Source organism: Aedes albopictus, chromosome 2, assembly GCF_035046485.1.
Source record: "Aedes albopictus strain Foshan chromosome 2, AalbF5, whole genome shotgun sequence".
Taxonomy (NCBI): Eukaryota; Metazoa; Arthropoda; class Insecta; order Diptera; family Culicidae; genus Aedes; species Aedes albopictus.
This window is the reverse complement of record NC_085137.1, coordinates 445,749,525-445,777,151: the sequence shown is the minus strand read 5'-3', so window position 1 is coordinate 445,777,151 and position 27,627 is coordinate 445,749,525. Positions and strand designations below refer to the sequence as shown.

Sequence of the window (27,627 nt, the reverse complement as noted above, 5' to 3'; positions counted from 1 at the left end):
CATTTTTTTAGATTCCGAAGAAAACCAACACTATTTTGTTCGAGATGCCCCATCCGTTTGTGCCAGAGCTCGAAACTTCCTGCAGCATTACATGACATGGCCTTTTGCCTGCTACTCACCGCCTGGTCTAGCTTGAATTGATTGTTGGAGTGGCTCGCAGTTGCCACCAACTCGCCGTTCGGATTATCCACTTCGCAGCCATCGTCAAACTTGACCGAGTACCCCTTCTGCACGATTCTACTCACCGAGAGAAGATTGGTTGTCAATCCGGGAATCAGTTGCACGTCGCTGACTGTGACGCCGTCTTGATCGCCTCTGCACTTTGGCTGGAGATTTGCCGAATCGCAGGCAACGATGTCCGGGCTGCAAAACGGTGAGTCGTCGATATGGAGAGCGTCCAACATAGCTCTGGTCCTCACAAGTTCCTACCTCATGCTTCCACGGGTCAAACGATGACAAAGACCGCCAGCTAAGAGTTGTGCGCTTAGCTGGTAGTGCAGCCTGGGCTTTGTTGTCCTTCTGACTTCAGCTAGATTGAGGAGGTACGATCCGAGCGTCTGTTCACCAAGGAGGAGCGGCTCAAACAGCGTCTGTTCTGGCATCCAAACTACATATATAGGATTTCATGCATATTAAATAAAACCTTATAATTATAGTACGGCAGGTTAGATAGTACGGACTAGTGCGACAAAACGGCAAAAACATACATTGTACAAACGGTGGATGACAAAACGATTAGACTCGAGACAGACTTGAACTGATTACACGGAGGGAAACGAAACATTGAATTCGGGACTAAACGTAAGTGACAATTAATAATATTGTACATACTCACATTTCTCTATAGACACATAATTAACATCACAATCAAGAAACACCAATTTCATGTTGAACTTATGTAACCTTCTTGATTGTGATGTTAATTATGTGTCTATAGAGAAATGTGAGTATGTACAATATTATTAATTGTCACTTACGTTTAGTCCCGAATTCAATGTTTCGTTTCCCTCCGTGTAATCAGTTCAAGTCTGTCTCGAGTCTAATCGTTTTGTCATCCACCGTTTGTACAATGTATGTTTTTGCCGTTTTGTCGCACTAGTCCGTACTATCTAACCTGCCGTACTATAATTATAAGGTTTTATTTAATATGCATGAAATCCTATATATGTAGTTTTACCTTTTTTACATATAATTCCTACATAATTCAACAGAGTTTTTCTACGAAATACATTTGATTTCTTCTAGAGAATTCACTCGAATTAAGAGACGAATCCGCCAAGGGCTGATAGTCTCTATAATAAAGACAAATCAATCAATCACTCGCATTCGTGAATAAAATTCGTCAGAACTTCTTCGAGAAACTAACTTGGACTTCGATTTTTTCAAAATTTCGCCTGTGATATTATCAGATATTTACCCAAACTTCTTCCCACATTCATTGGAACGTCGAAAATTCACCAATACTCATTTCATGAGTTCATCGGAATTATTCATAGTAATTCACCGGAATGTTTCTCAGAAATTCACCTCAATTCTTCTCATAAATTGGTCTCATTCAAATTAAGCGTGCTTTTTTTACAAGAATCAGTTTTTTTACAAGAAAAGTTATCTAAGGAATTCACTAATATTCATGTCAGGAATCAACATGAATTCTACATAGACATTCACATTCATTCCTTCAGAAATTAAACGGAATTCCTCACAAGATTTAAAACGGATTTTTATGAGGGTTTTAATCATGTTCCTAACGAAATGTACACTACATTTTCTACCATAAACAACTAGAACAATTCATTTGGATTCCTTTGTAATTCATTCGATATTTTGTTTTATTTACTCGATTTTATAATATCTAACACTACGCCATTGCATTGATTACAATAATTTTAGCAAATGACACATTTTCAATAGATTAAATTAGTGGTGATCCTTCGGCATAAACTCTAAAGCAAAATTTATATTTCGCTAAAAATTGATTTCGCGTCAATGTAAAATCTCGTAATTGAACACCCTTTAATAAATTCACCGATCAATGGCTCGTGTCAAATCGCAATGCAATTGTTACATACAAAATGAATTTAAACTATCATTACGTGAGTAGACAGAATGTCTGCCGCTATCGACTCCTCGCTGCTGCTGCTACTGCTGTACCACACACAGTCCACTGTGTCCAGCCTACCGCAGACACATAGCGAGCAGAAAATACAGAAAATACGACCGTCAATGCACCCATTCATTAGCGAGCCCTTCAACCGTATCGGGAAAGAAATTTCTTCGCCAGCCAGCCAGCTAGAAGTGCTTGTTCCTTTCGTCGAAAACCCCTTCATTAGCTGCGCGCCACACCAGCACTGGCTGTTGGGACACGCGATCAGTGCCCGTTCGGTTGGCCATTTATTGGACGACTGAAAACAAAATCCTCTGATTGTTGAACCGCTTCCAATGAGTCTCCAGCGTGTGGTGGCGCGATGGCGGGAGCTTTTCAGCGTTATCCGGCTGCAAGGCTCTGGGGTCATCCATAAAAGATGCATCATTTTGAGGGGAGAGGTGATCGTGACTACTACAGTAAGGACCCGATTTTGTCAGCCCCATTTTGCGACAATTTTTTTTGCTCTCATTATCTTACGGTCAAACTTTAACTAATTTATCCATGTTTATTATCAAACTACAGCTAAAGGGCAGAACATAGAGGGATAAAAAGTTTGAAAAATTGTTCAGGTTTTCGAGGAGAGCAAAAAACGTTTTTCGAAAAGGGGCTGACAAAATCGGGTCACTTATGTATTGCGAAATCTACCAAAATATTAACTTTTCCTTAGAAAAAGCGTCACAAACCCAACTAAATGGGTACAACAAAATTATAACAGATTATGATATTTTGAAACAATGATTTTTGTAACAACGGTTATTATAAAACATGTATTTTGTTCATATAAGTTTAGTTTGCTTCAGAGTAACACAATTATAACTAAATATCTCATCTATTACAAATCAAACATGTGATAAGTTTACTCGTGAGATCAAAATGACATCAAAATATTCAAGGTTTTACGCTGTAAAATAATACATATTTAAACTTTTGTTATTCCTAGCTGCAGTCCCTATAGTTTTGTTATAATTTTGTTATGTGACTCAACTCTAGGAACATGTTGGGTTGGGGAAGGAGACGTTCCGTACAAAGTAAGCTTTTAAAAGTTTTAACGAATGCCTTAAGAGAACAGAACAATCAAAAATACTACATCATCTACGGACGCCCCCCATGGCGTGGCTCAGCGCGGTCTGCCTCTCTGCTGTATTATGATTAGATAATTGGTCAATAACAATTAACCGCTAATTATTCATAGTAGTATGCTTGTTTCTGTGGCATATCAAGCCGCTCAGGAAAGATAACGCGTAGTCGGTTTCGCTTGGTGGCGTGAGGAAGAGAGGGCGATCATATTCCGACCGAACAACATGAGCGCATGCTTTTTCTGAGCGGCTTGGATGATGTTGTGTGGGCTTATCGGCTGTAAATAAAAATGTTCCGCTTCGATGGCGAGTCCGATCCGAACTGTGACCCCACCGCCGTGGACGCGGACAAACGCGTGATGAAAAGTAATCGTAAGAAATTGCGCATAATTGTTTCGTTTATGAGAAAAATTGCGGAAGTCCTTCTCTTTCAGGCTACACCTACCTACACTGGATAAACGCCAATTGTTATTCAAAAAACTATTTAAGATGTTATTTAAGCTATTTAATCTGATTTGATGAACTGAATGTAGTTCCATGTTCTAAAAAAATCATCCAATTTAATTCATCAAAGAAACTTTCTCTATTAATTGCCATTTGAAAGGACATATTGCCCGAGATGAACTAGCCTAGGGCTAAAAATCTCGTTAATACAGATAAAAAAAAGGACATATTGCGTACTGCGTTCATTCATCCTGGCACAAAATCCCAGGCTTTGAGGACGCATGAACATGAACATTTATTATCGTACAATCCGTAGTTGCTTTGCCGTGATTGACCTAGAAAAGTCAAAATTACACCAATAATTAACAAACGGAGCTTGGGATTAGCTTTCCGTTCTCAATGTACACCTTCAGGATATCGAAACTTTATTATGTCAGTCAGTATCGGCACCGATCATGATAAAGAATTATTTTTTTTATGGAATTCATGGACGAATCTTGGAAAAAAAATCGTGGAACAATCCTTGGAGGAATCCTTTTAAAAATGCCGAAGGAATGCCTGGGAAAATTCCTGGAGGAATCCTTGTGAGAATTCGTAGAGGAACCCATTAAAGAATTCTTGGTGGAATCCATTAAAGAATTCCTGGTTAAATTCTCGGAAGAATTTCTGGAAGAATCCTGGCAGGAATTCCTGGAGTAATCCTTGAAGGACTTTTTGAAGCAATCCTTTTAGGAACTCCTGAAGTGATCCTTGTAGGTATTCCTGAAGTAATCCTTGGAGGATTTTTATGACGAATCCTTGGAGGAATTCCTGGTGGAATCCTTAGAGGAATCCTTGGACGAATTCCATGAGAAATTCTAGGAACAATTCCTGGAGGAATCCTTGTAAGAATACCAGAAGGAGTAATTGGAAGAATCTTGGAAGAATGTTTGGTAGAATTTCTGTAGGAATTCCTGGAGGAATCATTGAGAGAGCTCTTGAACTAACTCTTGGAAGCATTCTTAAGGGAATCAATGAATTCTTGGAGAATCTTAGAACGATTTACTGCGAAATTTGTTGCAATACTTGGAAGGATTCTTGCAAAAACATAGAACTTTTTTTAAATGGTTCTTTGAATAAACTCCTGGAGGAATAATGGAAAAAATATACATATTTTGAACCCTATGCTTGGAGGACTTCCTGATAAAATAATAGGTAGAATTTCTGGAGGACTTCTTGGAGGAGTTTCTAGAAAAAATCTTCAAAGTAACACTGAAGAATTTATTTTCTAAATTTCAGCAAATTTGTTAAAAGTATTCCAGTAGGAAAACAAATCTAGGACAAACCAACTATACAAAAATTATAGATGGAATAGAAGAATTCCTGAAGAAGTTTTACGAATTATTTCCGTATGAATTTTTGAGATATTTCTAGCCATATTCTTGAAAGAAATTTTGAAGAAAGGGCGGTATTTTTAATTGTGTATCACCTGGGATCTCTAATTGCATTGGCCCGGCAGTCTTATTAATTAATTAAGTGTACTATGATCCCGCTCCGACAAAACCTGGTTCAAAACGTCGAAGCGATAACATTGTAGTTCGCTTAATTCATGAATAAGATTGCCGATATTATACAATCAATATATCGGAAATTCTAAAAAAATCCCTGGACAATATGTTGAAAGTTTTCGAAGACAAATCATTTGAAGCATCACCTTTTTGGGAATAACTGGAAGAATTCTTGGAAGATAATTTTGGAGAAACTTTGCAAATATCCCTACGAATCGTGGAAAAAGCCTAAGAAAAAATTTCCGGTGGAATCCGGTGAGGAATACCTAGCACAATTATGTGGAGAACTTGTGGAGAAAACATTGGAAAATGCTTGGAAAATTCTTCGTTAATCTTTCAGGGATCCCATCGAGGATTCGCTCAAAAATTATTACAGTGACTTCCCTTAGGTCTTAGGATTTAATCTTGGATTCCTTAACAATCTTTTTCCTGTATTTTTTAATGATTTTTTTTAATTCTTTGGATAATTCAAAGTTTTGGAATAAAAATTATATCTGGAATTCTTTCATGAATTCTTTCGAAAATTCTCCAAATATTCAAAATCTCTGGAAATCTTACAAGGATTTCACCATTAATTCTTCATCCTAGCTCCTTCATACTTCCATGAACTTCTCTAACAATTCTTTCAAGATTTATTTTGAGAGTCCATCCAAAGACTTTTTCCAAGAATTCCTCTAGGAATTCTTCAAGGCAATCTTATAAGAATCCTCCCAAAATCCTTCAAAGATTCCGAAACACAAGCGATAAAAGTTAATTATGATAATTTGATGCTGTCATCAATCCATGCCCATGGAATATACTCTAAGGATACCTCCAAGAAGTTCTCCGGGAATTATTCAAAACGACTTTACCAGGGATTTTGTATGGAATCCGGCAAAATACCATGCAGAAATTCTTCTTAGGTGTCCGTGGCCGTGCGATTAGGGGCGTCAGTCGTCTGGCCATTGCGTAAGCCTCGGAGTGTGGCCCACACTGTGTGGGTTCTATTTTCGCCCCTGCATGTGAAAACTTTTCGTCAAACAGAAAAGTTTCCACTGGACCACTGGGTGTTTCGTGTGTTGTCCGTTGTCTCGTGTTAGTGATCATTCAGCCTGTGCAACTTTAAGTTGAAAATGGTGAAGTGACTTTTTAGTTTTTTTAAGGCTCAAATGAGAATACTATCCACATACTATCCAAAACTGAAAAAGAGAATGATGAAAAAGAGAACAAAACGAGCGTGTCCGATTGTCATCATTGACTAAATAAACAATCGGACATTCTTTATTTCTTCGATTTCTAGATCATTTTGTAAAAAAGTGCTTTTTTAGTTTTGGAACATTTGCCATTCTCAATTGAGCCTTAAAATTCATGAAAAGAAATCTTTAGAGCACTATTTGAAAAAAAAAACAATTTGTAAGAATTTATGAAGAAATTGTTTAAAAACGCTGATTAAAGTTTTGAGAGAAGATATGAACGAGTTTCTTAATGTTACTTAGAGAAGTTTCTGGGATATTTTTCGTGAAAAATCATATTACAGGAATTTTTGAAGTATTCTTCTTCTTCTTTCTGGCTCCACGTCCCCACTGGGACTTGGCCTGCCTTGCTTTAAATTAGTGTTCTGAGATTTTTTCCGGATTGGCGATCCATAGCCTCAACCACTAGCCTAACTGGAGGAATTTTTAAAGATTTTTTTGGAATAAGCCCAAAAATATTTTTGAGGAAATATTTTGGAAATACAGGAGAAATTCCTGAAAGAAGCCTTTGGGTCCATGGAGGAATCTTTGGAAAGTAGATTGGATAAATCCCTAAAGGGATACCTAGAGAACTTGTTGAAGGATTTTTTTTGGAAGTATTCTTAGACTAGTTCCTGGGGGGATTTTAGAAATAGTTGGAAGATTCTTAGAAAAATGCATGAAGGTATGTAAAGAAGTTCCTTGAAAAAAATCTGGAAAAGTACAAATAGGGTTCTAAGGATAATTTCTGGAATTAGATCTGAAAGATTTTCTGGAGCAGACCTTAGATTTCTTATTATTGAGTAAATCCTTTAATTACTTTTTTAGAATTCGTTAAGAAAACTTTTGGAACTTCAAGGAATTACTTAGACATCTCGTGAACTCATTTGAACGAATCCATATTGAAATCTTGGGAAAAAAATCTGAAGAATGTTGGAAGATTTTTTGTGTGAAAATGTGAGGTTTCAAGAGGAAATTTTAATTTATGTATTACGAATACGTTAGATTTTGATTTTAAGGTTTTATAGTAGTTTTAGTAGGGTGTCAGAGGTTTTTTCGGGGGTTCAGGGAGCTTCCAAGAGGAGTTTTAGGTATATGTCAGAGGAGAATCAATGCTTTTTCATGGGACATCAGAAGGGTTGCGGAGCGGAACTGGTGTGATGGTTACAACACTTGACTATCACGCCGAGGACCTGGGATCGAATCCCACTCCCGACAAACTCGCAAAATGTGAGTTCTTCCTTCGGAAGGGAAGTAAAGCGTGGGTCCCGAGATGAACTAGCCAAGGGCTAAAAATCTCGTTAATACAGATAAAAAAAAGAAGAAGGGTTGCGAAGGAATTTTCGTTAAATTGAGAGGGTACTCCAGGAACGCCGTTATAGCTCTCTGAGACACCTGGCCCATCACTGGACCGCTCCTGAAAATATCCCTCTGAAACGCCCCTAGAACTCTTCCGAAAGCGCTTGAAACTTTGTGGAACGTGTCTGACTCTTCTGAAACTGCCTGAGATTCCCCTAGGACAAGCGTGGGAATCTCTGGAACGCTCCAAAATCCATTTAAAACCCCGGGAACGTTCCTGATATCTTCTGAAACATCCTTAAAACCTTGAAAACTCCTGGAACGCTTTAAAGCTCCTAAAACACGCTTGAAACACTCCTGGAACGCCACTGAAACCACAGGTAAAGCTCCTAAAACACATTGATATTCCTTGGACATAAACAGGAAAAAAACAGGATGAAATTCATGAAGGGAGCCCACAAGGAACTCCTGGTGTAATAACCGGAGAAAATCTTGAAGGAATTCCAAAAGAAAGTATGGGAGAAACTCATGAAGGAGTTCTAGAAGGAGATCCTAGAGCAATCCCGATAATAGTCAATGAAAAAATCCCACAAGAAATTCTTGACCTGGATTCCAGATAATATCTCCTGAATCAATCGCAAAAAGAACTCTTGAAGACGTCTCAGAAGAAACTTATTGAGAAATCCCAGAAGGAACTGCTTGAGGAATCTCAGCAGGAACTCCTAGAGAAATCCAGAAAGAAACTCCTGGGGCAATCTCGGAATATTCAAAAAGAAGAATCTCAGAAGAATCCCAGAGGACTCATGAAAGAATCCTAAAAGGAAGGAGTGAATTCCGAAACCAACTTTTGAAGGAATACCGAAAGAAATTACGGTTGAAATTCTCATTAGTTGGAATATTTAGGGAACTCTTGGATAAATCCCAGAAGCAACTTCTGGTCAATGTTAGAAAATCTTGGAGGAATCCCTGAAGGAACTCCAGGAGATATCCGTAAAGGAACTCCAGAGAGAATTCTCGAAAGAGCTTCTGAAGGGATCCAAGAAAGACTCAAAGAAACTCCTCGAAAATCACAGAGGAAACTTTTCTCAGGAGGAACTGCTGGAAACATTCTCAAAAAAGGAAATCTTAAGAGGAACTTCTTGACGAATCCAAGAATAAAACTTCTTGAGGATTCCCAGAACTGGATTCCTGGAGGGACACCAGAATAAACTGCTGTAGTAGTTTCAGTAGGAATTTTTGGGGGTCCCTCGAAGGAACCTTCGGAGAAAACTTAGAAAGAACTCTTAGATCAATCTCTGAAGTCACTTCAGGAGGAATTCCAGAAGGAGGTCCTGTATGAATCTGAGAAAGAACTCTAGCAGGAATCTGAGAAGGAACTTCCGTAGGATAATCAGACGGCAGCAGGCAAATTTGCTGTTTTTTTTAACTAGCTAAAGTTCACTCAGTAGCACTTGAATTAAATTAACGGCAATTTTAAAGTGATGGAGACACATGGTCATTCCTTACTTATAAGAGCACAAAACACAAAATTTTCAAACAAGAAAAGTAACTCAAAAAGGACTTGAAGAACATTTCTAATTTTTTGATATGTTATGAAAAAATAGTTAAAATTTCGTTCAATATAATATATGTATATATTTGTATATTAAAGTTTTTTTTTCGCAATACTTTTTCATAAAATCTTTCATTCATGAAAAAATATTGCCAATCGGTCTATTGCTTTAAAAGTCATATGACGGTTTTTTTTATTGTGTATAAAATTTGAACAAACTTCTTACATTTTACGTTTTTACCACTAACTCCTTAACCTATGTATCTCAGCTTCTAACGATTGTTAACATAATTCAAATTTGATCCGAATTCTGAGGCAAACATTTTTATGTTGTTCCATCTTTCTTCTCTTATCTCTTTTTTAAAAACAAAAAGTGACGGTTCTGAAGCTCTCAAATTAAATGAAATCGCTTTCATGGACAGCCACAATGCAGCTTTCTGTTTTTGCGCTGATTTGCAAATCATGAACGGTAGAAGATCTTCCAAATCAACAACATCCATATTAAAACGCGTTCTGACTATTGAAGTACACCATTCCCAAATGATCTTTGCCTTAGGACATTCTTTTAAACGATGAAAATTAGTATCCAACAAACCACACCTACGACAATTTTCTGAACTTCTGCGAATGTTATATGTAGAAAGCTTTTTACCATTAGCAATTAAATCATTAGCAAAAGAAAAAACTATTGATCTGATATCAGTTCAAATAAAGTTCATATTAATATTCTCCCAAATCTCTGGCCAATTTGTATCAATTTTTTGTTCAACTTTTGGTGTACAGTTATTCACACTTACAAAATAGTTGTACAAGAGCCTAGTACAATTGTAATCATATTGTTTCTTTAATCCTTTCCCTTCTGTAATCCATTCCCTTGCGTTTTTTGTTAATCTTTGAGTAAGTGAGTTCCTACTTTCTAGTAAATATTTTTCTTCTAAGATCGTATCGCCATCGTCTGGGTCATAAAGAATGTTTCTTAAAAAGAGAGCTTTAATTTTTGCCTCTGGATCTACCAGCTTCAAACCACCTTTAGATTTAGAAAGTAATATTACAAAGTATTATCAAATTTTGAAACAAACTAGTAATTCTGAAGTAACAAATACTACATTTTGTTATGATTTTGATCTGTTCATAACAAAATAGGTTATTGTCTGGATTGGACCAGTGTACTTTTCGTTACATTTTAAGTTATTTTCACATCATCCTGCATCTGGTTTATAACAAAAAAAGTTAATGCAAAATATTATATCTTCATAACATAATATTGTATATACTTGATATAATTTTCTTGTCAGGATAACATCAATAATAAATCTTAATTTCTGGCCAGAATTACCGAGTCTTTTTCACAGGCGTCGGATCACTTCGCGGTCTTCGGTCAATTCTTTTACCATATCCAGGGCTATGGAGTAAATAGTAAATTATTGCACACCTTAGAACCTTAGCCAATGCACAATGGGAAAAAATAGGTATAAAACGCGAAAAAATTCAATATCTCTGCTCGGAGTGGATGGATTTGAATGAAATTTTGACACAAAGTGCAAAATAAATTATTTATTTGATTCGTGTTTGTGTTAAAACTTCCGTAGTATCGAATGGAGCTGGTTTGGCTCACCTTACCTTTGGCACGGCCTTAAAAATTGAAATATCTTCAAATAACCCCGATATCCCCTATTACTTTAAATTTTTACATGCATCTCCGCCCGAAGTGGAATGCAATCGACAAGAGAAGGAGCAATATTATGTCAAATTTCCGATATAATGGAAGTTTCTACACAAATACAAGTTAAATAAGTCATTTATTTTGCAGGCTAGTCGGGAATAGATGAGGATTTTTTAAAAAAGGTGTGAAAAAGAGAGCGCGGGGTAAAACGAGCTCAATACACTGATTTCCAGCATCGTGCGGCGAATGACACCCTTTTTATCTGAAACTGTAGAGATTTTTGCAGTTTGTGTCAAATATCCATTCGCATCCATCCACTCCGAGCAGAGATATTGAATTTATTCGCGTTTTATACCTATTTTTTCCCACTGTGCAATGGATCATTGAAGCCGACTTTTCCGCTATTCACCACATCAAAACAAAAGCGCCACCGTATATGGACGGTAACACAGTGACAACAGTCGAGTTACGTCAAACACACAAGGCTACGATGGCGCTATCTGTTCATTTCATAGCGGCCGTTTTAGTTATTTTAGTGATCCATTGTAACACACCTCACAAGCATAAAGAAAGCATGGAATGTGCAACAATTGGCGAGTTTTTGGGGTGTGCAACAATTGACGGTTTACCCTACTGAAATGTCATTAATTACATAGAATTGGACAAAAATTTCCTTTAATGAAAAAAAAATGTTAAAACCGTAGGTCTTTCCATACTAAATTCCATAAAAATTAAATTGCAGTCAAAGGAAATCCTTGCGCTTATGGAAGGTACACTATCATCATCATCATTATCATCACTAAATTCCATGAAAATTCAATCGCAATGCGGAATTCGCGGACGCAACCAATCGGTCCCTAATTTTGCACAATTGTATTGCACGCTAAAAAGAATCGAAAAGGCTTAGTTCTAAAATGTATATGCTTCTACTTATATCATTCGTTTATATTTAGCGAAAATTACCTCTAAATTCGACTTACAAAATGATTTTCAGAATCTGTTCGTCATTTGGATAGCGTTCAACAATAGGCGATTTACCATAACAAGTTTTTTAGCAGATTTTTTGAATTAGTACAACACAACTGCTACAACATCAGATTTTAAATAGCTGACCAATCCAGATCACCGTGACAGGCTTCACAGGGGCCTCATTGGGGACAATTCTGGTTTTCAACCAAAATATGTCGTGCAACATTTCACTCAACGCGTTATTTATGATTTTAGGGAAATAAACCAGAAAAGATAAACTGAAGTCTCTATCAATAAATGTGGCCATTCATTCTCAACTAACATGCACTAGATTTCTGGAATACCAAAGTAAGCAGTATTTCTTAGTGTTCTACCCCTCACATGGGAAACATAAACAATATTTGCTAAACTTAACCCCACTCGATTTCAGGATATAAGTTGATGATTTTGAAAATGCAATGCAATTTATGGCACACTTTTTTACCACATCATCATCAAATCAACTACGCCGAACAAAACGTTCTCAAACTATTGGCAACTGTTCGCGTATAGACCGAACCTCCTTTGCAATTTCTATAAAGAGTTCACTCGTGCTAATGATAGACATAAAGTTTTACGTAATTGAAATCACGAAGCCATCTGCTGGTAGCAACTACACACACCCAAGTCTCACAATAATCGCCCTGTTAAGACCTCAATGAGTTCACTCGTGCAGAGACTTCCATGCCAGCCCGTGGCACTTTTGTTGACGCCGTCGTCGGCATCGAACTCGGTGAAATTCTTCACACCGATCAAGATCGAATCGAGGTTTCGAATGCTATCATTAAGTTTTCATTGATCCCCATTTCGAAACTCGGCGCGATCTCGAACGTTTGGCTGCGCCCGCCGCGCCGGCCGCCGCATGATCAACAACAGAAGCCCGGAGTCGTCCGGGCCCGGCAGACAGAGCCAGAGTCAGCCAGCCGCTCAATTACGAACCAGAGCACTCCGCCAAATGTTGCTCTCTAGCCCCCGGATTGGGGGAATGGATCCCCCATCAATAACACAGAGACTCGGAAATCTATCGGTGGGTTGGCTGCGGTTGGCTCTTGTGTGATGCGCTGCATCCAAATCGAAAATGCTCTTTTCACCAATTCCATTAGTGATCCCTTATGGTTCGCTTGGTTGGCGTAGGTTTCGACTTTATCCGGCAAATGTTGCGCGCGAGATTGCGTTTTATTGGGGGGATTGAAATTCAAATTTGTTTACAATTATCCGATCATTAGAGGGAGAAGTAATCGTTTCTTCGGGTTGGCTGCGAAGGCTTGGATGTTGGTACAATGGTGCAGATCTCCAATCGATTTGTTTTAGATATTGCAGCATACAATACATCTAAACTTCTAAGCACTCGGGAATCGAATTTACGTAGAATACAGGAAAAGGTGTAATTATCTGGACCAATTTCCCAGCAACGTAGAGCGCGGGAATCAAGATAATTGTGCAAAAGTTCTGGTAATGATTCTTTTTGTCTATTTTTAGAAACATACCCAAATCGATTGAAGAAGGCGATCAGCTCTTCACATTTGATCGAAAATCTTGTTACTATTGTAAAGACAATTCGCCCCCAAAACGACGATTCGACCGCTTGGGAGTGTTGTCGTCGTCGTGATGATGCTTCCCGAAAGCAATGTCAAATTCGTTCGGGGTTTCAAAACATTGGAAAGAAATTCATTATTTTTACAGTCAGATTGAGATTTACGAGTAAATGAGTGTGATCCGAAGGTATAACTGTTTATTCTGAGCATACAGTATTTTTTACGGCAGTGAAAACTAATTAGAAGTACGATATTTATGGGTCTGAAAATCGTTCAGGCGAAGTGGATAGCAAATCTAACCTAGAATATCCTACAATTCTAACCTCAACTCCTCACTTGCACAAGCCGGATCTCATTTTTCACGGAAATTGTGGAACAAAATGCAAAACTAATGTACGTGCGACCGAGGGAATTGAAAGTTCTACCATTCCCACTTAAAAAAATTGTCGGATGTGGGTTGTAAGTGTTGGAAGTTAGGTAGCGTTGAACGCTCGGGTAGCGTCGAACCTTCAGGTACGAGTTTGGAGTGTTGGAGCGAGGTAGATTTGTTGGTGTAGGTATGATGTTATTAAAGAAGATAGTCAAATTGTATATACCTGGAATGAATAAAGTGTGTGGCGGTTGTTGATTGAGGTATCAGTCGGCAGCCGTCTAGTTTGATGGAAGGTGTCTAGCGTTTTATTTTCATTGTAATTTAGAAACAGGCATCGATGGAGCTAGCCTCGCTATGGCCTGCGTGGCCATGGTGGACTAGCCTCCAATAGGTTATGGGCCCAGGAGCGAGTTCCACAGCACGTATCGACCGGGAGAAGGATCCGTCGCATAAGTCGCGGAGTCGCAGCACGGGATCCTTGGGCGGATGGATTGGCTGCAACGGAGGACAGGATCCATGGGAATGTTGGCGATACGGGTCAACTGGATGACTGCTGGCTGGTCACCGGACGGAGCTCGAGGATTGTTGTGAGTTGGATCGGATGCAGCTCGGTGGTCGCACCCGGACGAAGAGGTTGGCGACAGGAGGAGTGATCCGGAAGACAACATGAAGGTGGAGCTCGGAGATGGACCTGGTCGGAGCTCGGAACTGGTGTAGAGCTGATGCAAGCGTCGGAGTTGGACCACTTGCCAAGCGTTGGAGTGAGGAGGAGCTTCGAGCCAGGAGGAGGTAATCGTGGTTGGAAGGTTGCGACGCTAAGGAGGAGTGTTGGAAGTTAGGTAGCGTTGAACGCTCGGGTAGCGTCGAACCTTCAGGTACGAGTTTGGAGTGTTGGAGCGAGGTAGATTTGTTGGCGTAGGTATGATGTTATTAAAGAAGATAGTCAAATTGTATATACCTGGAATGAATAAAGTGTGTGGCGGTTGTTGATTGAGGTATCAGTCGGCAGCCGTCTAGTTTGATGGAAGGTGTCTAGCGTTTTATTTTCATTGTAATTTAGAAACAGGCATCGATGGAGCTAGCCTCGCTATGGCCTGCGTGGCCATGGTGGACTAGCCTCCAATAGTAAGTAGGAAAAATAAAATAATTCCCCCAACAGATTATGTTGATAGGTATGTAAAAAAGGTAAACATCATCAGTTCGGTAGTTGCGCTACCGAAACAAAGATGAGTAACAGTATGTTTTGTTTTGCCCTTGAAAGCCAATACCGTCACGCGGAGTGACTTGCAAAAGTGAACATTTTTAAAGCAATTATTTTGAAGATCTACATGAAGTAACATATGTTATTGCAGCTTTTCTTCTCTTCGTCATGAGATGTTTTCTAAAACCTGTTGAAGTCAAAATTGGGATTCAAAACTTTCTCTTCCAATCTGAATTCTACGACCAAGTTCTAGGCAATTTATCCAATAAAAACCCCACATGACAAAGAGAACAAAACTGACAGAAAATGTCAAGATTGGACGTGAATTCTTCGATTGATTGATTTGCCTTTATTAGAGACTTTCAGCCCTTGGCTGGTTCGTCTATGCGTGAATATTTTTATCAAGTAACAATGAATGCTGAACAGTGACAGTATTAGCTGAACAATAGCAGGTTAATGGTGTTAATGACAGCTGAATATTGGTCTGAAGTATAGCTTGTTCAACCTCTTTAATCAGCAATACATAAATGGCTGAATATCAAGTTGAATAGAATATCATTCATCTGGTTAACCAGCTTTAAAACATACACCAACCAACATGCAGAATTAATCATCTGTTGTTCAACCTTTAATGAAATAATTTTTGACAGCTGACCGAAGCATGGTTTTCGTGAAGTCTATATCGCTTCTTCAGCCTTAATACAGACTTAGTTCAGCTTATGTTCTTGACTATTCAGGCACAACAAGTAATGTTCTTGTTTTCGAGGATATGTATACAATTGTGTGTGGTGTAGGTGCTAAGGTGAATGACTATAAATCAGGCGGTCCGTGTTCAATTACCAGTTTTCCCACAGATTAATTTATACATTCCTATACATCTCTTCTGGAAATTGACACAGCTAATGGTAAAAAAAGGCTCACGACAGTGTTTTTTTTTATTTTATATACACACAATTAATAAATTTAATTGATTACACTAGTTTATAGCATTTTTGAACTCGGTAAGCTGATGATCATTTTTGGTGTAGAATCATGCCTTGAGTTCGGAAACGCGAAGGAATAAAATTACAGTAGAGCGGAAATTTTTTCGACTTTCCATGCAAGGTTGATGATTTGAAATTGATTTTTTTTTCTATTTTTAAGCAAAGTTGCTCACTTCACACATCTCATTTACCGTAATCAATGCTCCGATTGAGCTGTATTTTTTACTGTAAGTCGCCTACATATGATATGTTAAATGAACGTTGAGAAAGAATTTTTAATTTTTTTTTTTTCACATTAAAAAAAATACATTTCTTCAAATATTTTAGGAAATTTTGCTAAAATTAAGGAGATCGTCCCCAAAACTCGCCAATATCTTGAATTTCATCAATCTGATACTAAACATGCATTAAAATGATCGAATGGTATCATATTCAGCTTTTAATTTATGGAAAAAGATTTAAAATTGGTTGAACAAAACGCGCGATATTGGAAACTTATTAAATTCCATATTTTAAAATATTGTAAAACTCGATATTGAGTTAAAACTCAAAAACGGTTTTACTTAAAAAAAATTACAGCACGGTTTCGAAATCAACGCTAAATTATGCTTCGAAAATTTTGGTCGTTGACAGAAGTTCACGACTTTTGTTTTATTTCGTAAACTAGTGTTACTGATTAAGCGCATAGTAAGCCTTAAATCAGCCTTTCTTCAATCAACCTCAAATCAGTTAAAGGTTGAATAAAATCACCAAAATTAGATGTTTGGGAGCTGAATAAAAGACTGTACCTCTTGTGCTAAGCTTTTGTTCAAATGAAGGCTGATTTAAAATAGTTGGAGAAACGTTTGTACAGCATCAAATTGTTATCTAGGTTTCTTCGTAACGCCCAGACCTGTGAATGGAAACATTTCATTATTCATACACGCAAAAATCAGCATATTTGTAGTTCCTTTTCAAAATTTGAGCTCATTTTATCAAAGCATTTCATAGTTATATAGCATCTCAAAATTGACAATTTTGTGTGAAAACATGCCTTTGTCCAATAAATTATGCACTACAGTGTATTTCCATATAGCGATCTCAGATGACCCCGTGGGATCAAATCGGCCAAAGTTCACGCCATAGGATAATAACAATGAAACTTCCCAAAGTGCCATCTCAATATGGCATTGACGTCATCTCCTCCGTTTCACCGACTAGTATCGAACAGGCTCAACTGACAACGAAAGTGTTGTTGTGCCCCTTTTTCCAGTGCGAGTGCTACTGCCACCGTGCAGAAGCGATTCAATTACTGTGGCACTTTCGCTTCTGCCACGTTCGTTGCACATGCACTCCAAATGCATATAATCAACCCCGTTTCCAGCATCTACCGTGAGTGAGCAGCGCACGGCGACGACGCGGCTACATTACAAACTATATGGTATGGTACGCTACACCATTATGATGATGCTGCTGCCGGTGCATGCTCACTGGGAACTTTGGTCAGGTCCCAGGCCATGCCCAGCAAGTATACACCAATCCTAACCTCAAACCCTTTTGCCGGCGACGACGGAGGCAATCCAACAACGCGGAGACAACACCGCGTTAGCTGACATGGAATGCATCTCCGTATCGTGTCTCGTCGGTCGGTTGTCTCGAAACAAGTCTCTTTCGGTCTATGCTCATGTGACTTTTTTTTGCTAGGAATAGGGAAAGTTGGAGCATGATAAGCAATATAGATTACTGTTTTAGTATTAAAGGCTAATCATCTTAAAATTATCAATTGGCAAAAATATCTCTCAGTCAATAATAATAGAGGAGCTCAGAAGCAGGCCTATCTCATTTGAAGTGTAATACCGGAAAGAAGAAGAGGAAGAAGAATGCACATTTTTGTCAGGATTTTTTTTTTCAGTGCCACTTTTTTACTTATTCGATTATTAGGAAGGCTCGGACGCCACATGGGCATAACAGAGCCGAAATCACTCATATATTTTTTGTTTTTACATGTTTATATTTTTCAAACTTTTACTGCTTTAGTACTATGTTAGTTTTGGGAGCCAAAGTACTCGTGACTGTTTCGAGGTTAGGTAAAACAATATTTAAAAGCCTCTCAATTACACATTGAACGAACGTTTGATTTCCTCAAAATCTATGTTGTCCACAATCCAATCTATGAACGCCGCCACTCTTGAGAAGATCATGTAGGACCATCCCATACATTCTCTGGTATCGGTTGACAGCCCAATCAAGTATGGAACAACACCTGCATCTTTCCACCGAAGCATACTATGCGATGAAAGACACGTGTACTCCCGATATGGATATTTGACGCAAATGTGCGAATCTCGCACCCGATAGGCGTGTGTTCTCTGACAGTCAGAGTTGTACATGGTTAGCAGTTCGATGTACTCGATGTTCTCGATGTACTCGATATACTCGGTGTCCTCGATGTTCTCGATGTATTCGGTGTCCTCGATGATCTCGGTGTCCTCGATGTCCTCGATGTACTCGATATCGGTGATGTAGGTTGTATTGAATGGCTGTAACATTTCAACTATAAGTGGAGAATGCGTTTGGTCGTTCCACAGGCATACAGGATGCAGTCCAGGGCTCCAAATCAGAGATTGCGGTAATCGCAGTATAGCGATATCATTACTGTAATCGGTTGTGTTGAAGGAACTGTGTTGCACAATCCGTCGAACTTGAAATAAGATTTCAGAATTTCCTAGCGGTTGGACAAAAAGAGATGCTGCGGTGTTCACACAGCTGGCAGAAGTTAGTATTGTTCGATCGGAAATGATGGCGCCCATGCAGATATACTTGGTTGAGTTATCAAAAATTCGAACCTAGAATAAAAAAAATCATCGATAAATTGATGTTTCGACTAATAGTTTCTGAAACGTATACCATTGGTGCACCATCGTACTCTGGAAGCAAATCGTAGACGAGTTGTGGACATTTCATTAGAAGCGAATGTTTGCTGCTCCAGGCGTCTTTATCGATGTCAGCGTTAGGGCAACAGATCACCAATGTCGAAGAGCAGAATGTTGCCTCTTTTGTGAGTTCAAACTTCTTCCACTTTCGCTGACATCTCGATATTGCAGTGCACCTTCCCCGCATACCGTGTGCATCAGTGCATGAATCTCCTTCGCGGCGACTGTGATCCAAGAACTGAACTGCATTGGCCGTCGCGCTTTTCGGAAGCAACACACGCTCCATCCATTTTAAATGGCTACGAAGTCTTGTGGACAACAAATGCTCCCCATAGCCACAGTCCCGTCCAATTTGTACTAAACCGTCCAGTGGAGGATACAAGTCGCCATATACTATTATTAGTCTATCTATGGCTGGAAGCTTGCGTATGTCTCCTTTAATTACATGAGAATACGAGCTTCCAAGCTTCAAATCACATACATCCGGTACCAGAAATCGATCAATACCTGCACAGATAAGTTCATCAGTGATGCCGTCTGGAAAACGTGACTGCAATTCTCTGGGCAATCTGCAGGTTGTCTCATTTTTCGGTTCTATGTAGACAGTCAGTGGTATCAATGATGAATCTAAAAGATAACTTGTATTGGCGTTTTGAATTGAACACAATGTGCATGTTGGAATACCTATGCAGTCAGGGTAATCAATGCAATCGTCGTAAATGTCTCTCCTTCCGAATCCAAATACGGAATTCGGTTGATGTAAAGATACGTTACCATAATCAATGCAAGCTGGTCGAATGTTAATAAAGCTGAATAGTTTTTCCAAGCGTAGAATGGCAATATTGTGGTAGCTGTAAGCCGGATTATATTGAGGATGTACATTTATTTTTGAGATATTAATTACACCTTCCTCTGGATGTGAGACAGCTGAAGCTGGAATCCTAAAATGAATTCAAATATTCTTTACCGGATTTGTCAAAAGGCCATCACGGTCTCACCCTTGATAATGGACACAATTAGCAACTGTAAGAACTGTGTTTTCATCGATGATTGTACCATAACAATTCTGAGGACTTCCCTCAACATTCCACATTAGCTGAACAAGATATGTAGGTGGAGATTCTGGATATATATGATCAGTCATGAAATATGTCTCGTACACATGTGTTTTGTTAAAAGGCATTGTATAGATTTGTTCACGAAATTCCTGGTATCGTAATGCACAGAATGTGGCGTTGAAAATGTCATCTAAAATTGAGTTGTTAGTTCACTCGTATTGAAATGGCTTCTCTATCGCTAAACCTTCAATGACAGCACCATGTTGCCGCATAGTTGCTAGAATCCAGTCATTATATGGTGCTATTTTAGTGTATACTCCCGGATTTGATAATCCACATGGCAATCCGAATGAAGTAACAGCCACTACAAAAGGCGTAAGGCTAGTACTATGCATTAGTTTGACTTGAAGTGGACCTCCGGAGTCACCCTGTAATTTTTGTAATAGATCCAACATCATTCATATATTCGCATCATATGTATATATCTACTCACTTCACATGTGTCCATCTCTTCGTCGACGGCACACAGATGGTTCTCATGAAATCCAGAACTCAAACCCCGAATAAGTTCACTAGTATAAAACATTTCACATTTGGAGGATTCCATGGGCTTCAATGAAACTTTTAGCAACGAAGGGGTGCGGTCCTCAACTGAAAAATTAAAACAAAAAAGGTCTTCCTTACTTCTATGTGTATAATAATATAAAACAAAAACATACAATGACCTGTGCTGCCCCATCCCGTAGCGATGAATTCTGTAAATCGTATATCTGGATCGATCCAGAGACATGCTGGGCACACTGTGTCATGCAACCTGGAATTAGGAAATACTGCATAGTTATCTTTACTGGCGCCAGTAATATGGAATCCTGATATAGTTCCTCGTAGTTTTCGGAACAGGTTTTAATACACAAATGAAGACTTAAACCCGTTTCAACTCGCGGTGGCGAGTCCAGGTGCAAATGAGCTTCAAATGATTTGAAACCCGTTTTGGTTAATGTTCAACAAAAATCGGTGTTTCCCCTAAGCCTTTTATTTAGAGCACAAAACTTACCTGATAGGCTGTTCCAACTTGATCAGTGCTATGTCATGGTATTTCACGCCGAACCGATGTAGCGGGTGTCTATATATTTGAGCAATTTTATACTGCTGGGCGTATTCATCATCCTCATCGGTCTCCAAGTTCAAATCGCCAAATCGCACAATATCCGGTCGAATATTCCTGTGATCTACCACGCAATGCGCCGCAGTCAGAACGTAGTCTATCCAAATCAATGTTCCTCCACAATGCCACAGTACTTTCCCATCATCCTGGGTCCATCCTATAGCTCCCATGTGGGCAAACTCTTTCAAAAATGCGGGCTTCCCTCTAGCAGGGGAAACTACATCCGAATCGATGAGCACATGAAAACGCAATCTGCAATCTTTGTAACATTTTCTTTGATACATTTTATTCTGGTTTACTTATTTATATCAATACAGTGGTTTTTCGATTTTGTCACGGTTCTATTTAATCACGCTCCATTATATCACTCTCGATTCTAGCACGGTATTTTTTCGATTTAATCACGCTATGATAATTGATAGAAATATTTTCAGGTACATATCCCACATTAAATAGGACATATGAATTGGGTTTTCAAATTAAGAAAAATTCAATGATTTTCTATTTTTAAACGAAAGAGCACCTTTTTCTGAGCTGCTATGATTTTTTTCAGATTTTTAGAACTTTATTTTGGTATCTAAAATCAATTTCAAAGAGATATTTTGAAATCACCTTTTGACAGCTGGGCAACTGCTTGACAGCTCCGCTCAGTACAAAATGCGACGAGGGGTGATTCGACAAATCGCTCCCATACAAATTTCAAATTGATTTTTAAATAGGTTTCCGGGCACCAAAATTGATGAAAATTTGGATTTTGGCTCTGTTTGGCATGCAGATTAAGAATATGGAATTATCTCAACACCACTAAAGAAGCCAATTGTCATAAGTATGCTACTTTTGTAGGGTTCGGGCACCTGTTTTGGTCAATCTAAGGGAAACCATTCCAAAAAAAATACTAATTAACCAATTAAAACTACCAATATGCCAATAAGAAAGGTTTCAATCTGGATTATGGCAAAAACTGATGCTTCGACCCTAAATGGTTTCAGTTACAAAGGTGTTAAGGAATTACAGATCGGGTACTGAACTCCATTATCTAGAATCGCATTCTACCGTATCTCAAATATTTACCTAACAAACGAAAAGCTGTCTAAAACTGCAATTTTAACTAATTTTAATGTTTCGTTATGTCAAAATTCAAGCTTAAAATGGAATTGCGTTCGCAATTGTTCATCACAATAGATCATTAAAATCACTAAAACGACTGTTAAGAAATGACCAATGATCAATAAAGTGGCCCACACTTATAAGAAAAACAAAAATTTCGAAAAATGCCAAGTATTACCTCCTAAATCAGTTGTTTTGGACTTCCAGAAGCTACGTTCAAAATTTGAGCAAAATCAATCAAGCCTAAGGGGGCGCACAAAACACTTGAAGTTTGTATGGGAAAACTTGGCCAAATGTATGAAAAAATTTTAAGTTTTCGAATTTTGCCGCTAGGAGGCGTTGTAAGCGTTCAATAATCAAACCCTTTGGTATTATTGTAGGTGATATATGCCAAACAACTTTGTCGAAGACCGCAAAGTGATCCAACGTCTGTGAAAAAAGTTATACCCTAGGTAAAGTAAGGAAAAACTTTATTGTTGCTTTTCCCATACATGTAAAGGAAATATCAATAACACAGCGTAACAAAAATTAACTTTTTGTCTGTCTCAAGAGCAAACATATGTGTCTCCGAAGGATTTTGGGCCGCTGAATCCGAATCCGGGCTCAGATTTGCTCTAACACGTCACAATTTTGAGCTATACCTCAATTTATAGGGCAAAATATGCGATTTTGGGCTTTTTTGAATGCATGCCATTAAGCACGGAAATATGTTTTTCAAGCAATCAAAAGGTTAATTGGTCAATTAACATCTAAATTAACGACTCATGCAAAATATTTCGTTTTACCAAATCGGATTTTATAGTTTTAAGCGATTTATGTTAGGTACGATATTTCCCATACAAGTCACCCTCCAAAAGTTGCATGCAAGTTTTCATGCTAACATAAAATGCTTAAATCTATCAAATTTGATTAGGTAAAACGAAAACTTTTGCATGAGTCGATAATTTAGATGTCAATTGACCAATTAACCTTTTGATTGCTTAAAAAAAATATTTCCTTGTTAATGGCTTGCAGTCAAAAAAGCCCAAAATCGCATATTTTGCCCTATAAATTGAGGTATAGCTCAAAACTGTGACGTGTTAGAGCAAATCTGAGCCCGGATTCGGATTCAGCGGCCCAAAATCCTTCGGAGACACATAAGTTTGCTCTTGAGACAAAAAAATGTTGCGCTGTGTAATGAAATCTCAATACTTTGCCTCACTTTTCCTAGAGTATAACTTTTTTCACAGCCGTCGGATCACTTCGCGGTCTTTGACAAAGTTGTTTGGAATATAGTCACCTACAATTATATCAAAGGGTTTGATCATTGAACGCTTACAGCGCCACCTAGCGACAAAATTCAAAAACTTAAAATTTCTGCATACATTTGGTAAAGTTTTCCCATACAAACTTCAAGCATTTTGAGTGCTCCCTTAGGCTCAATAGATTTGGCTCAAATTTTAAACGTAGCTTCTGGGAGTCCAAAACAACTGATTTAGGAGGTAAGACTTGGCATTTTTCAAAATTTTTGTTTTTCATATAAGTGTGGGCAAATTGCTACCATGTAAATACCGATAGCATGGATGTCATAACTTAAATAATACTCAAGAGTGAAAATGCTACTCTCATTGCATGCTCACTCGAGCATACTATTGAGTGCCATTTCAGACTTCATGCTTCCCATTTCATGCGGCTCCATTCCATTTCGTCTTCACTAGCGACTTGAGGCGTTGAGGGGATATCTTCACACTGCTCTACAATGCAGCATAAATACTGTCTGGGATAACTTCTTGATCTTTATTGACGGTTGGCTAAATTTATTTTTCAAAATGCTGCCTGAAATTTTCAATTTCCATTGCGTGGTTTGATGTTTCGTTAGATTTTTATTTGCTTTTCTGTTTTTAGGTGTATTTTGAGTTATAAAAATACTCGCAAAAAATTTGTTTCAATTTTATCACGCTCCAGTATATCACGCGATTATTTTTTTCAGTCGTGATATAATCGAAAAAGTACTGTACCATCCAATGTGTTCCGTTCATTTGGTAACATCTTGTCTGGATCCCAATGTCGACCTTGAACATATAAATTTAGCATATAACACTTATGTTAATTGTTTGATAGTCCTTCACAAATTTCTCAATACATGCACTATTTTCAGAACTAACCTTCACGAATCACCACCACCGTAATTAACCATCTCAGCGCGCCAAACATATCGAAAGACACAGGTACGATTCGCTACTGAGTCACAAAATCAAAACTGTATTCATCAAAAACGAATCTCCATTTAGTACTTATTTGTGGTTCCTCCCTTTGCGTGATCGTATCTTCAGAGAGATAACAGGTTTCAAACACAGGACGTGGACGTCGATGGGTTGAGATGAGACTGCTAGCTACGTCGCGTCGTCCTTATGTATTGTTCGTGCAGTTGAAAATCGGAATTTTTGACACGCGAAAATCGATTTTTCTCCTAAACCGTGTGTCGGACGTGCTTCGGGCACAGTACGCTGGATAGAGGGCCAGGTCCGCTATGCAGCGCACTATGTCCGACGTAAGGTTTCATGTACAGATTTTGAGAAAATTCAATTGTCGGGTGTGGGGAAACTTCGGGTTTCAACCGCGACGACAATACCACTTGCTTACCGCTCCGGACAGTCAGGAGGTGCATAAAAATGTACGCATTATATCGTCACTGTTGCATACATAAACGACGGATGGACAATTTCCATCGCATATGATGTTATTGTTTGAGCTTGTTGCGATGTGTTTAGTAAACTCGTATAAGCATGCAAATCAACTTATCCCATGTTAAAATCCTGATTCTATCTGGCTTCATATATGTTTTCAATATTATTATTATCAAAGTATCACATATTCTTATGCATCTTATAACATTCTTATCAAGTGCATTAATTAATTCCAAAAGCTAGACTTTACAAATACTGGCGTGAGTATGAAATGGACAAATTGAGGTGAGATTTGCGAAAAAGTTACTCGTCCGCTCGGTGAGACTCAAACTCACGACTCCTACTCACTAGACAGGAGCGTCGTCGCTACGCTACGAGAAGACTCGAAGACGTATTGACTAACCTGAATTCAAGTTCAAGATGAAATTCTAAGGTTATCTTTTTCACAAACTTCACCCCTTTCGGATGGATTAGATGTACATTAGAGTGGGTCATCGTTTATATGGAAAAATTAAAAATTCAATGCTATCCCATCAGATCAAAGCATTTTTGATCCCATTTAAGGACCCAAATATTAAGTGGTGTGATTTTGGAGGCAAAGTGAAGAGACCGCTTTTTTTTGCATTCGGGCCGGCCGCTTCGTCGTCGTCGCCGATTTGACTGTGCTCATCTTTGTTCGGGACGGTTTAGTGTGATTTTGGAGGCAAAGTGAAGAGACCGCTTTTTTTCATTCGGGCCGGCCGCTTCGTCGTCGTCGCCGATTTGACTGTGTCGTCGTCGTCGTCGATTTGACTGTGCTCATCTTCGTACGGAGCGGTTTAGTGTGATTTTGGAGGCAAAGTGAAGAGGCCGCTTTTTTCATTCGAACCGGCCGCGTCGTCGTCTTCATCAATTTGAATGTGCACATCGTCGTACCCGTGTATAGTTGTAGCGGTTCAGAGTGATTTCGGAGAAGAGGCCAGTTAGTGGAAGATGCTGCAGCACATACGCGCTGGACACTTCGAAAGATGTTTATTGGTGAGCTCGTTCCATTTTATCATAATAATTAATGCTAAAGGATGTATAAAATTCTGCTCTGGTTTTTGTGTATTTATCTAACAAATATTGAAAAGTTCGTCACGTCATGTGTCGGCGCTAGTTTTCAATGCACATTCGGTTGATAATAAATATTATTCTTTCATTTTTTGTATTTACACAAAAATTTGAATGGTTCGTCATCTTCGGTGTCGACATTTGTAATATTTTAGTCAAAATGAATAAGTGTTTTGACTCAAGTAAAGGTTGCATGAATCACATCACTTACCAAAGTGAATCCAAATCATGTGACTCTCCCCCTCCTCACTAACAAAAACTCCTTCGCGTGACAGTCGTGGAGAAGATGAGGTGATCTCGGTCTCTAGTAGCAACGTACGTCACACTAACATTCCTTTCCTTCCTCGATGATCGTAAGGACGTGGCCGGCGCCGTTATTGACTAATAAAGTCTAGAATTCTCGAACTGTGCACATTGAGAGCGGTAGCTACTCCCAAGTTCCGTTTGTTGGTTCCTTGTGCAATTTCGATTGTTCTGGTCAATCACGGAGTAGCAACTACGAATTGTACGGTCATATATGCTCATGCTCATGCTCATGCTCATTTAAGGACCCAAATATTAAGTGTACAAAATTTGGGCAGGATCGGTTATGTCTACGTTTTGCGCATCGCGTTTGAAGTTGGTATGGAGTTTTACATGGGAAAACACACTTTTTTGCATTTCTCTCATAACAAGCTCGATTTTTTCTAAAACCATGCAACCGATGAAGGGTTGATTGATTGATTGATTTGTCTTTATTAAAGAGACTTTCAGCCCTTGGCTGGTTCGTCTCTACCGATGAAGGAAAAACATAGCCTAGGGTGTGCTGAAAAACTTTGTCGAAGACCGCGAAGTGATCTGATGCATATGAAAAAAGTTATAGCGTTGGCATTGCTTGGCGAAACAGCATGATTTTGTTGCTATTGTTATTCCTTTACATGTTGAAACATATACATATGCATGCGGTTCGTTGATTATAACTATTTTCACAAGCATCGGATCGCTTTGCGGTCTTCAACAAAGTTTTTTATCTTTCAGGATTTAACAACTTAATTGGCTCGGAAGCTTAGTTGGAAAAGCACTTATCTAGCGTATAAAGGTTACACAGCGTAACAAAAAATAACTTTTTGTCTGTCTTAAGAGCAAACTTATGTGTCTCCGAAGGATTTTGGTCCGCTGAATCCGAATCCGGGCTCAGATTTGCTCTAACACGTCACAATTTTGAGCTATACCTCAATTTATAGGGCCAAATATGCAATTTTGGGCTTTTTTGACTGCAAACCATTAAGCAAGGAAATATTTTTTTTAAGCAATCAAAAGTTTAATTGGTCAATTACCATCTAAATCAACGACTCATGCAAAATATTTCGTTTTACCAAATCGGATTTGATAGTTTTAAGCGATTTATGTTAGGTACGATATTTCCCATACAAGTCACCCTCCCAAAGTTGCATGCAAGTTTTCATACTAACATAAATAGCTTAAATCTATCATATTTGATTAGGTAAAACGAAATATTTTGCATGAGTCGTTAATATAGATGTTAATTGACCAATTAACCTTTTGATTGCTTAAGAAAATATTTCCAAGCTTAATGGCTTGCAGTCAAA

At 38.5% G+C, this 27,627-nt stretch overlaps 2 protein-coding genes across 2 annotated transcripts in view; one reads left to right on the top strand and one right to left on the bottom strand.

The window, feature by feature from the left end:
- LOC109420211 (uncharacterized) overlaps positions 1-27,627 on the top strand; it is a 282,042-nt gene that overhangs the window by 26,310 nt on the left and 228,105 nt on the right. The gene's annotated exons all lie outside the window — the stretch shown is intronic.
- Positions 246-27,484, bottom strand: LOC109420210 (uncharacterized). The gene is made up of 10 exons (XM_029869389.2): positions 24,425-27,484; positions 24,278-24,331; positions 21,063-21,432; positions 20,728-20,822; positions 20,502-20,659; positions 20,253-20,436; positions 19,949-20,198; positions 19,635-19,891; positions 18,925-19,577; positions 246-18,863 (listed from the first exon to the last, which is right to left on the bottom strand). Exons 1-10 carry the CDS (start codon positions 24,471-24,473, stop codon positions 18,132-18,134), a joined length of 2,802 nt encoding a protein of 933 aa, XP_029725249.2. The 5' UTR covers positions 24,474-27,484; the 3' UTR covers positions 246-18,131.